The sequence below is a fragment of the Mesoplodon mirus genome (genome assembly GCF_964341445.2).
Source record: "Mesoplodon mirus genome assembly, chromosome: 11".
Taxonomy (NCBI): Eukaryota; Metazoa; Chordata; class Mammalia; order Artiodactyla; family Ziphiidae; genus Mesoplodon; species Mesoplodon mirus.
In genome coordinates, this window is record NC_138987.1 from 100,787,918 (window position 1) to 100,801,369 (window position 13,452).

General features: G+C 36.8%; 1 protein-coding gene across 6 annotated transcripts in view; it reads left to right on the plus strand.

The window, feature by feature from the left end:
• ERC1 (ELKS/RAB6-interacting/CAST family member 1) overlaps window positions 1-13,452 on the plus strand; it is a 388,985-nt gene that overhangs the window by 161,344 nt on the left and 214,189 nt on the right. For all 6 annotated transcript variants that reach the window (XM_082635263.1, XM_082635267.1, XM_082635268.1 and 3 more), the window contains exon 13: window positions 9,600-9,735. In XM_082635263.1, coding sequence (XP_082491389.1) covers window positions 9,600-9,735 — 136 coding nt within the window. The remainder of the gene's footprint in view (window positions 1-9,599; window positions 9,736-13,452) is intronic.

Below are 13,452 nucleotides of genomic sequence, written 5' to 3' on the forward strand. Positions count from 1 at the left end.
TTTTATGTAATGAAAATGGAGTTATTTTTATTTTTTATAAATCTTTCAAAATGTGTTGGCAAACTTAGAGTTTACAGGATATTTCCAACTTTGGGTCTGATATTAGTAGATTTAACTCTTTGTTTTCTTTAAAACTGGGCTTTAGAATTAGGAGATGAATGCTTTTTTGTTAGCTGCTTTTTCTGAGTATTTTCTCTTTGACTAAAATTTTCTTTCCCCTTATTCATTTGTGGGAATTTGACCCCTTTTAATTGTTATCTTTTTTTGGGGAAAAAAAAAGTTTACTGACCTCTCTTAGGTAGTAATTTCTCCTTTTTTGTGTGTGTGTGCTTTTGTTATAGTATCTATCACATTCTGTCCCAAGACTGTACATTGTTGTGGGCCCAATAAATACATATGTTAAAACATAGAGACACAGCTCCTTTCTCATTTTACTGTCTAATCATCCCACATTTCTTCCCTTTTATCTTCCCATCCCCCACACATTCAGACCTTTCATCAAACAGATGGAGATTCAATAGTGCCTTATACCCTTGTTTGTGATATTGAATATATTTTTATATTTGTTTCTTCTATATGTTTGTAATATGTTTACCCTTGCACATGTACTTTTCTTTCTGTAAAAATATAAGTAAATGCATATACATTAAGTATTCTTATTTCATATAATTCAATAGGGTTACTTTTCTATCTGCAGGTTAAACAAAAGTATAGATAACCTCTCTCCTCTTCTGTCACAGTGAAATACCAATTCTAACTTGTATTTTTACATTTTAACATCACTGAAACTGGGATACGTAAATAAATAATGGCGTGATTTAATTGGTATATATTTTTTTATTTCTTAGTAATACATAAAGTAATGGCGCATCTTCTTCCTTTGGTGAATTGATATTGAAGATGTGCGCAAAGAGAGTGAATAAAATTATTTCAGTGACTGGGGTGGAAGGAAGTATTTCCAAATTAACGTTATCGTCTCATGTATTCCATTTTAAATGTGTGTAACCAGATGAATATGTTTACTATTATAATTAGATATTTGACTGTTTTAACTGCATCCTGAAAGTTTATTTGCTTAGGTTGACCTAAAATTTTTTTTGTCATTTTCATTGGGAAAGTGGGTTTTATGTTTGTGATTTTATATTGGTATCACAGTATATTCAGGCATCTTTGGCACAGTATAACCTGAGAATATAAACCTACATATTTAATCTTCATATTTGTAAATATCTTTTCTGTAAAGAAATCCTGAATTGATCATTCAGCTTAATGTCTTCAGAAATCTCCCATAGGGAAATTAATATTAAGCTGTATATAGATTTGGTGTAAACTAGTATACAATTCATGAGGAAAATGGTTCCTTAAAGCATTTCCATACTTTTAAATTTATAGTCATGTATCTTTGATCCACGAAGGACAGTGTTGGTGAATGTGGTCTTGATGTAGTTGGAACAGAGGAGAAATGAGTGCGGTGACTGTGCTTTCTTGAGGGAGAATGGGTTGTGTTTAAAAAAATGGAAAGAAAAAGGGAAAACGAGATGCTGCGACTGTTATAACGGAAGGTGACTGGTTCTTTGTCTGATACTGCTGGCTTCAGCTTGCTTTGCGGGGGGTGGCGCTTGTTTCTTTCTTCTTCCTCCTAGATGAATTTCACTGATTTCATTTAAAAGAAGAATAAATCACGCAGCTTTACATAGTCAATTCTATTAGGCCATATTCCTAAAGTTTCTTGTGGGCACAGCACCTTATAATTTATTACAGTCTTGATAGAAATTTTGATGGTTACCTCAAGTTTTTACTTTACACTGGAAACATTAGCATTATATATAGCTATTCTGAATGCAGATTTTTTTTTCTCCTAAATTTATTTCCCAAGAGCTAAAGTTTGATGCCAAAGTGAAATATGACGCCTGAACTGTAAAATAGTTAAAAAGATCCTTAAGGTTGCTCACTCTTGACAGGAATAAGCTTAATTTTTCTTTTTTCAGGGATTTTCTCGTGTCTCTTATAAAGCTTTGCATCTGTATGAGATTTCAGTGAGTGTCATTGTTGATCTAAAATTATTCTAACGTAATGTGTCATAACCAACAAAAATAAAAAAGATCATTGGGAATAGTCATTTAGATAAATGATTGGCCTCTCTTTGACTTTGAACATTGTCTGCATTCTACACTGTTTTCCAAATGCCAAAGATCCATGGATTTTTGTAGATCCCTTCAGGAATCTGTAAGCATCATAGGACATATAAAGTATGCCCAGGAGGTGTGTCAGCAGACCTACATTCCTCTCACGGATCCACCACGTATTCGCTGTGTGGTTGTGAGGAGTTTTGTTTGTCATTTTGTTTCTCTGTTTTCCATCTATTTATCTTATATAATGGTGATCATAAATCTTGTTATCTTTGCCTTTCATTATTGTGACAATGAGTTTTTAAAAACTCTCGTTTTAGTACTGAAATATTAGAAAACATTAAAGTGCAAGTTGAAATGGTGCTTGCATTCAAGAAATAAACTTCTTGTTTTAGATTCTTAAAGTAAAATTTAGATGCTGAAGGTAAGCTGGATGGCACTGGCTGTTAGAAGTCTTAAGTATTCGGAGGATAATATCGATACTACTTTCAATGAAATTGATTAATTTTTAAAAAGGGAAAACTGCCTGTTGTTATGAAAAGCAATAATGAACCTCAGGGGCTTCATGCTAGGGTAGGAATATGAAGCATGGCTACTTTGCATCTCTTTCTGCTGAGCAGTACGGGAAATGAATTGATGTTTATAGAACCATATATTCTTCATTATTGCTTTTAGATTGCACCATTGGGGGTGGATTTGATAGATTTGGAATGAGAAATAATGGCTGTAATTAGGAAAACATTATTTTCACATTTGAGAAAATTATTTCAAAAATTTCCAAATGAATTAGAGTTCTGTATTCTACAGAATAACTGAAGCTGTCAGTGTTTTTCTGCTTTTGCTCCTGGATAACTTGGGTCTAAGAAATGGACTGGGGTGGGTAAAGGAGTTGTCAGTTCTAAGATGGGTGTGTGTAGAACTAAGCTGACTGACGTTGTAGGATCACAGTTAACTACTTAAACGAGGAGGGGAGCAGCTAGCCTTCTTTTCTTTTCCTTTGTGTTTAAGAAACTACTTTTTTTCCTGCCCTAGGAAATGGTAAATTTTAGACAAAATTTGTTCCTTTAGAAACTTACATTAAGGTACAGTGGTGTAATCTAATATGAAAATACACTTGTTGAAAATCTGAAATTACTAATTTTTGTTACCAGTGCAGAATCTGTGTGACTCCTTTCCCTTCTCTAATCCTGTGCTTTATATTTTGTCTATGTCTGTGAATAATATTATTTCTGATAATTGGCCTCACTAATTTTTTCTAACTTTCTCTTTCACACTTTCTTCCTGGATTTGCTGTTTCCTTCAGTCTCACCTCAAGGTCAGTATGCTTGTCCTAAAACAAAGATATGTAACAGAACATTGTATACTAACGTTGTCTTGAATTCCTATAAGCAACTGAAATGATGGAACTTATCCCAGGAACGAGATGTCTAGAAATTCAGTTATGAGTGCAGAAAATGTCACGAATCTTAGATTTATCAGAAGAGTGGATTCACGGTTCTGTGCTTCAAAAGATAGTGAGAGTGGTCAGAAAGCGAGAATCAGACTGACCAGGTTTGGACTGAGAAAGAAATGAGGATGAAAGGAAGCCACTAGAGGAATGAGGAAGTGAAAAATATTGCTTTAATTTTATTATATTTTCATCCAGAGACATTCTGGCTGTTATATTAGTAGGTAAAGTGCAGCATGAAGGAGGGAGGGAAAATTGCCACAGTCTGTGGATTTTTATAAGAACCTTTGAATTATTTCACGTACACAAACCTACACATACCCTTTCAGTTTGGGGGTTGTTTTGTGACTCTGCTGAATGGTAGAACTGGTGGTGACAAAAACAGCCACCAGTCCTGCTGTTCATGTGTCAGAGGCTCTATGGGAGAAGCTTTACAGGTTTTATTTCAGTTGATCTGCCCAGCAAGTATGTAGAGAGGTTCGTGAATTTCCACTTTTTAGGCAAGTAACACAAGTACAGAGTCCATTAAGTAACTCTAACGCATCTGTCTTCATTAGTAAGTAAATTAGTAACGGAAGCTGGCAGAAAACAATCAGAAACCTGCATTTTAAAAGTTATTTATTTTGCATATGAGCCATGGCAATGTAAATTAAGGTGTGAGAATTTCTGATAGGGTTCAGAAAATATTGTCAGCACGTGGGTTACACAGGACAGATTGTTATTCTGATGAGGATCTGGGATTAGGGAACATGATTTCTACATCTAGGGTGAGCCAACTAGTTAGTGGTGGTACTTAGATTTGAAGCCAGATATTCTCATTTCAGCCTCAGGGCTTTTTATATGATATGCACTCTAGCCTAGGGATTAGAGTCCCAGATTGCTCAGGTGTTCTTAGGCAGATTTCTCATCTGTAATTTTCCCATCTGTAAAATTGGAGTAGTTCTCTAGTATCTGAAACTTTGAATGAGTTAATGCAGATAACACTTGGAACAGCGTCTGGCACCAGGTGAGCCGTCAGTAAACGGAGCTGTTACAATTACTCCTTTTTGCTCTTTTCATGGACTCCTGTTTGGTCCAGGATACCATAGTACGGTGCCATACGTTTCAGCGTCTTTAAAACACTACAGTGTGCTCTTGACTCCTGTCACTATTAATAGAAAGTGCAAAGCTGTGTATGTTATGTGTAGAAGATGATAAAAGAAGCCGTGTCCCTTCTGTAATGATACTTTCAGACTCTATTTTTAAGGTGCTGAAGCTTCTATTTTAGGTAGAAAGATGAAGTTGAGGCTTTTTTTGGGAAAAAGGTTCTCTTTTCCAAATCTCTCTCCCTGATATTTCTTCTCAGTGCTTGACGATATTTCTGAAAAAGTCTTCTTACATTTGACTCTTTAAAAATAAGCAGTTTGTTTGGGGTGTATGTTAAAAAAATAAATAAACCTTTGTTTCATAATTACTTATATGAATCTAATTCATGAAGGGGTTCTTAACCATCCTCTTCCTTCTCTCTACGTATCAGCAGTCTCAGAATGTCTCTCTTCGCTCATCCTTACCTTACATTTGTCAGTGGGACAAATGACCCAGCTCTGTTCCGAGGCTAAACTTCCTGTTCATTCTTTCCCTCTGACCAGTTTTCAAAACCTTGTTCCATAAATTGAATCCTCCTTCTCCTTATTTCCCTGTTTCTCTTCCCTTTCTTCCCACTGACTCTCCCAAACATAAAACATATCCTGGTTTTCCCCATCCTTAAAAAGACATGGAAGCAATCCTTCCAGTGTCTTTTCGTTGGTTTCAGTTCACTACAGTATCTTACTTTTACCTTTTACTTTTTCTTTTCTATTTATTTGCACAGTTTTTGAAAGAATCATTTATGCTTGATGCCTCCACGTTCACACTTCCCATTTATTTTCCAAAGCAATATAATTTGGAATCTTCTCTCAGTGCTGTGCTAAAATTGCTTCACTGGTACTCTGCCAAATTTAGTGGACTTGTCTGTCTCGGGCCTACCGGCCTCTCTGGGGTGTTAGATTTTTGACTCTCTCTCTTCTTTTTGGAGCTCTGCTTTTTAATAGTTTATGTGACATTGTTTTCTGCTAGCTCTCTTACCACCTTGTTGAGTTTTGGCCTGTTTTGCTTTTCTTCTTTTACATGTTTCTTAATTCTTGATGTTTCTCACGTTCTTTTAAAAAATTCCTTTTTCATCTCCATTATTGGTCACCTGACTTGTTACTACCAAAGACTCAGTTTTGTTTTGTTTTTTAAACATTTTTATGGAACTCTACTTTGAGTAGACCATATTCATTATGGAAGAAATCTTACAGTGTTTGCAATAAACATAGCAAGCACAAATACTGCATTTTAAAAGTGATTTTCCAATTTTCTACTCTAAATATTTTCTCCACATTGTAGTAAAACAGTTAGGGTACCACTTAAGTAATTCCAAGTCTGATCACAATTCAGCTTTAGGAGAAAAATATCATGAAGTCTTTTGCCCTGTATTTGGAGGACTTTCCTCCGTAACTTAAGCTTCAAGGGCTCTCATAGTTTTACTGGGAAGTTTTATCACTTTGTTCTGTATTTTGATTTTTGCATGACAGATTTTGATCTAAATGTCTCTAAACAAAACCTTATGAAAGGCTCCAGAAGAATTTGTCCATGGAAGTCATTGGTGTAGACATAATTCTCTGAGTTACAAGTTAGGTTAATTATAATATTCTTAGCTGATTCATTTTTAGTTAACAGTAAATGCCATTAAACTATACTTATTTCTAAATAAGTTTATTTTTCAAGTAATAAAAAATATAACAAGTTTTGTTTTTCCAGTGGCAAGAATCATTTTGGCTGTAATATATTAAAAACCCTCTTGTCATTCCAGATTGGAATTTAGTGCTTTTTTTTTAATATATATATAGAAGCATTTCATCATTTTAATTACGGTTTTGCCAAGTCCAGTTGAATAACTCATCAAGAGAATATAATTTATTGATGGTTTGAGATTGGATTGGATGTTTAGACTACTTCATTGTATGACTTTGGGCAAGGTACTTATTCATTCAGTGTTTGTTTTAGCCTGTTTTGTGTTAATAGTGACAATTACCTGTAGTGTTGTATTTTCATGTCTCCACTGAGCTTTTCCATTTTGAATGGATTTGTTTCTGCTCTTCCTCCCCTGCCCTCCTCTGTCGGCCTTTCCCTTCAGAACAGAGCAGAGATTTTATTTAGAGTGACGATGACTAAAGGTTCACACTCTGTATCCTTAAACACACATCTCTTTAGTTCCTGTTCAGTGACATTAGCCCCAGAGAATGAATACAAAGAACGAATTCCATGTTTAGATGAAAAGACATGATTGAGTCCATAATTCATCTTTGCTTTTTATTATATAGCAGCACCTTTGGCTAAAGGCAAGACATTCAGGAAGTTACGCCTATAAATGTCGTCTCTTTCACTCATAGATCTAAACAGATTAAGCGCAATATTATTATTACCCATGTTTTATTTAGCAGTGGCCTTTGCAGACCTGTCTTCGTGACAAATGTTTGGAATCTGTGCGATGCTTCCTACTAACTGTGTTAAGACCAGAGTCCCTGTATTGTTATGTAATAAAATTTAAATACTTTATGACTTGCTCAAGTACCTTCCTGTTGTTATAGTCTGTTTCATCTAGTTTGTTGAAAGAGTTCTACATTGATTTCTAAAATCAAACTAGGTCATACAACCATTTCTCTGCACATTTTAGAAAATTTTTTTCATTATTGACTGATGCTAGTCCCTAAAACCTCATAAGATGTCATTCACAAAAAGAAGTCTAGTAGAATTGTGAGGGCTTAGTTATTTTCTTGCTTTTCAGCCAAAGCGTTCAGGGCTCTATAGGCCAAGAGCATTTCTGACCCTGTGCGATCTATTTACAAGGAGTTCGACGTATGGGCAAGAGTTTATCATCTGAGAGAATGATCTGTTGTTAATTGCATTTTTTTCTTCCATTTGTCATTCTTTTGGCGTTCTTAAATACCTTTATTGTTCAAGAGTATATTTCCTAATTTATTTTCCTTTCAAGCAGTAATATTGCCTGGAGTTTTTTGTAGTAGGCCACGTAAGCACAGTGTAGCCACACCTCTGTTAACTAACTTCTCCTAAAATAAAATAGTGTTACTGTTTTGGATGATTCATTGGTAGAAATAAGTGTGTGAACAGACTTGTGCTGATCTACCTACCTGATCTTCCACTGAAGAGTATTGAATTTCACGCCATTATGCGTTGAGAAGTGGTAAATGTTGCTTGTCTAGAGAGCAGTTGTAGATAACTACCTGGTATTCTGTAGATGAGCTAAAGATGGCAAATTCAATAGAGAAGGGAGGAAAGACTAATTTCACAATTAGTCAAGATTTGAGTTTCTGTAGGGTTGTCAGATTTAGCAAATAAAAATATGAGATGCCCAGTTAAAATTGAATTTCAGATATACACTGAATAATTTTTTGTATTAATATGTCATAAATATTGGGCCATACTTATACTAAAACATTATTTGTCATTTATCTGAAATATGGATTTGGATGTCCTGTATTTTATCTGACAAACCGTGATGATGTAGTTTGGAGATAAAGCAACTTTTATAGAATGTGTTGAGAGGAGACCTCACCACAGGCTGTCATTACCTGATTTAAAGGATGTTAATTAAATATAGACCATGGTGGCTTGTATGGTCTCATTATTAGTTCAGTTTATTGATGCAACTCTAAGGCAGAGTTGAGTGAATTCTTTTCTAATTGTTGCATCCTCCCTTTGATTTGTTTCCATGAATCCCCTTCGATTTGTTTCCAAAAGTTTGGAAATCTGATTATATCATCTCCATACATAAAGTCTTACACACTTAGGATAAACTGCAACTTCCTTGCTCAGCATGATATAATTATGTGGCTTTCATTTACCTTTGGCTTCCTTTTCCTTTGTTCTGCTGCTCCAGCTTTAAGCTGCAGTCATAGTGAATGTGGCTTCTCCCAACGGGACACGTTCTGCTTTTATCAGGGCTTTAGTCCTGCTGTTCTCTCACCTAGTAACCTTTGGACTAATCCCTTAGGAAAGTTGGTAGATCGTTTTCCAGGAAGCTTTTCCCGATCATCACGACCACCCCTGACCCCTTTTCTGGGCACTTTCTTATAGCACTTAGTATACCCTGTATGTGCTTGGATGCCTGGGAGGTGTTTGAGAGCAGGAACTATTTTTATTCATGGATTGATATTTCTCATGCTTGGTACATGAGAGAGGTGTTTAACCAAATACTTGTCTACCTAATGAGTAAGGAGAATGTAAAGAGCTTCACAGACTGTCAGAGCATAAACAAATGTAGATCCTCTTGCATTCCAGAGCCCATGTTCTCCTGGGCAGTGCCTTAAACATATTTTTTGATTGGTAATCATGATTCCAGTCTGGTGAAATTAGTCTTCTTTACCCGTGACCTAGCATTTGGTCTAGTTTTCTTATCTTAGTGTGGAGGCAGTGGAGTTGGATAGGGAGCTTCAGAAGTAGATAGGATGATCTGTTGCTTAAGCTGGGGCCCTGGATCTTTATGTGACTGTTTTATATACATATATGTTATATATAGCTTTTTGAAAGTTTCAAATATTTAATAACAGTAAAATTAGAGTTGTATTACAAACCTTTCTTAAATAGCCATTCTATAGTTTCATAGCATTGATGTCAAGAGCCTGTTTTCATATTTCCAGCAAAAATCTCTGAATTTTATTTCCTTTTTCTGCCATTTCACACTATCCCGTGCCTTTTTTTTGTTTTATGATTTCATTGTGCTTCCTAAGGTACACGCTTAAATACGTGCTCCCAGAACATCCTGGTTAACAGCTTGCTGCCATTGATGGGAAAGAGCTTGGCAGTGTTGGGGGGATTGTTTTGCAGCAGGAACTCCTGCTGGTTCTCAGGTGTTTTTGGAGGTCAGTGGTGTAAGTCGGCGAATAAACATTCTTTCCTGTGCGTATATATGAAGAGCTTGATTTTTCTCCCCTTATCCACAGGCAAGTGAAAGACCAGAATAAGAAGGTAGCAAACCTGAAGCACAAGGAGCAGGTGGAGAAGAAGAAAAGCGCGCAGATGCTGGAGGAGGCCCGCCGCAGGGAGGACACCCTCAGTGACAGCTCCCAGCAGCTGCAGGTGGGCAGGGGGCCCGGCCCTGGGCCAGCAGGTTCCCTCCCCGCTTGCACGTGGCTCACTCTCCATCCTGCTTCTCCTCTCTTTCTAACCCTGCCCGCTGCCTTCCTCTCAGACCAACTGTTTAGCAGTAAAGGTATGGCTTTAAATAGAAAAGGCAAGTTCTATTCCACAGCTTTGTGAGGAAACCTCAGCAAAGGAGAAAGTCTGTCTCCTCAAGGGAATCCCGCCTCCTTGGTAAGTTCAGTGTCCGTGTGGTGAGTGGGGCCTGTTGAGCTTCAGGTGGTCGGCGTAACGATTGGCCATTTTCCTTCATTAAAGTGCATTGCCAGTCTTGGTTTTTGCCTGGCTTCCTTCTTCGTTCCATCTTCCTTTCCTTTCCCCCCCCACCTTTCGTACCTTTTCCCCCCTTCCTCTTTCTTTCCTTACTTTTATTTTTTTATTTTTTTATTTTATTTTTGTATTTTTTGCTGTACGCGGGCCTCTCACTGCTGTGGCCTCTCCCGTTGCGGAGCACAGGCTCCGGACGCACAGGCTCAGCGGCCATGGCTCACGGGCCCAGCCGCCGCGGCATATGGGATCCTCCCAGTCCGGGGCACGAACCCGTATCCCCTGCATCGGCAGGCGGACTCTCAACCACTGCGCCACCAGGGAGGCCCTTTCCTTACTTTTAAAAAGTTCAATTTAGAGAGTGTATTTCAGTCATACAGAATGTATTAAAACATACTTTTTTACTTCACTGGAGACATAATCGATGTTTGGACCTAATTATTCACAAGACTAAGTTAAACCAGACTCAGTAACAAGAGTAGCAGTGACCATGTAAGTGCCAGCTGTTTGCCCAGTGCTGGAAACCAGAGCCTGGTCATTCACTGTTTCTAACCTTCACTAGTCCAGAGGGGCAGATGGGTTTTGCACATTTTACAGATGAGGAAATAGTCTCAGAGAAACTGAATTACCTACATGCACACAGCTTTCTTAGTGGCTCGGCTGTGACTTTAACTGAGACTCCCTGGATCTCTCGCCTGTCTGAATGAAAGTTTAAGTTTAGAGAATGCCGTAGACGTGGTGGAAATCTCTAAAACTCCTGCCAGGACTGCTAGCCACTGCCAGGTTGTTTTTCTCTCATTATAGTTTCTAATTGGTGTGATAGTGTTTATGCCACATTGCATAGCCACAGAAATCTTTACTGGAGAGATTTGGAGGAGTTATCTGTTATGTAGAAACCATTTTTAGGCTTTATAACAAATTCATTTCTGACCTGAAAATCCGACTTTTTAATTCCCTTTTTCATTCCTCTTTTATACAACTTTGATTATAAAATACATACTCCATATAGAAACAGTATGAATTTCCTCAAATATACCAGCTTTTGAAAAAGCAGCATACCAGTTTTCCCTCACCCTTGTCAATAACAGTTGATACTATAAATTTTCTTCCTCCGTTTTTATTTTTTAGTGCCAATCTGGTGGGTGGAAAATATTTAATTTTTGTTTTAATTTATATTTCTCTGATTACCAGTGAGGAAGAGTATTTTTTCATATCTTATATTTTCATTTGTTTATTAATGTAATTAAATCTATCTCTGTCTTCCATGGTGGCTTTTTCCCTGTAGATTTTTTGCTTAGTTTATCCCCATTTTGAGAACATATAAACATTTACCTATAAATATTTTTAAGTTGTTTTGGGCTTTCATTTTTAACCTTTACTTTTTTTTTTTTTTTTTTTTGCGGTACGCGGGCCTCTCACTATTGTGGCCTCTTCCGTTGCGGAGCACGGGCTCCGGACGCACAGGCTCAGCGGCCATGGCTCACGGGCCCAGCCGCTCTGCGGCATGTGGGATCTTCCCAGACTAGGGCACGAACCCGTGTCCCCTGCATCGGCAGGCGGACTCTCAACCACTGCACCACCAGGGAAGCCCCCTACTTTTTAATTTAAATAATTTTAGGGTAGTTTGTGTTGTGAGGGTCTTATTTTTTTCTTCATTGCTAACAATTACACTAGAGTATTTATAGAAAATTATTTCACTGCTCATACGTTTGAATTGACATCTTTATGGTTTATGAAATTGTTTAATAATTAGGCTGTTTCTAGGCTTTCAGTTCAACCTGCTTTCTGGACTAGGATCACATTGTTTTTACTTATAGAGAATATTTATTTGTTTTATAAGACAAGCCCTTGTTTATGGCAGCGCCTTACCCGTTTCATCTGTCTCATTCCCCACACCCCTGCCAGATAATGGTTTCTGCTACCAGTCTGTCTTTGTAAACCGAAGCGTGCCCTTCTAATCTTCTGTCAGGTGTTACAGTAACACAAAAAGTGCTTTCATAGGTCATCTCTTGTTTCCTCTTTATATAACCCGGCAGATAAGTGAATCAGATTATTTGTTTATGTATTACATATAGACAAAATGAATTTAGAGTGTGGATGAGTGACTTTTCCTAGGTGTCTCAGTAGGTGACAGATATTCAAGTTATGAAAAATGATAGCTGATGGCCATATGCAAGATACACACGGATGCAATTCATTCAGATATGTGAAAAGAGCACTGGACTACAAGCAGGACACTTTGGATCTGATCTCAGCTCTTTTACTCACTAGCTCTGCTACTTGTTTCTTAACTGTGTCATTGCAAATGACAACCCAGTGGTGGCGAGTATCCCTAGGACCCTATTGTGATCCCTAAATATGAGTCCCCACTGAAAGACACTAGAGATTCTTGGAGAAATGGCTAATGGTAGAATCCATGGGGGAGTAGGGGAGTAGAAAAGCAATTGTTTGAGGATTTGTATTTTTAAAAGTTCTCATTATCTGAATTTGTTTTTGTTTTAAATTTCTGAATGTACATATGAGTCCATTACTGATGTTTCCATGAAATAGGTGAAGTGAAGGGAAGGAATTATTGTAGTATTTCCAGTATGGGCATAATAGTAATTTGAGGATTAAAAAATATTTTTTATCATGTTAAAAAGAAATGCTTTATAACTAATGTTTTGAACTTTGATGAGTAATGAATATTTAATCTTTATCAGATGCCACCTTGGCTTCCAAAGATTAATTATGCTTATCATGTTAATAAACACACAGTGTATTTTCTTTTGTTTGTGAAGAGTAAAGCTTGGGTTAAACTAGAAGGTTCGTTTTTGCCTTTCGTTATTCAGTGACTGCCAGTTATGGTGTTTAGTTCATTGGTGACCTCACTCTTTCTGGTTACAGTTTGTCACAAAGCGGTGGTATTACTTTTTCATTTAACTTTCTTTATTCTGAAGAATAATATACATTTTAAAAAGTACATAAAGCACACACACACACTCACATGCACAGTGTGAATAATACACGTAAAGTGATTGTCTCAAGGAATTGGAATACTGCTGGCATCCCAGAAATCATTTATGTATTCCTTCCCAATCATCATTTCTTCCCTTCCTTCATTATTGTGACTTTTATTGTTCTTTGCTTTTCTTTACAACCTGTGTATATATTTTTAAAAAGTATAGATTCGTTTTACATATTTTTGCTTTACGTAAATAGAGCGATCATATTTATTCTTCCGTGGCTTCTTTTGTTCAACATCATGTGTGAGGCTTATCCTTGACAGTTGTGCGTAGCATTTGCACATTCGTTGTCCTTGCTCTTCTGTGTGTTTTTTCTTTAATTCAAAATTCCATGTTTTATTTTGAAAGTGTTCTGAAAAGGTATCTTCATTTTGTTCTAATTTTC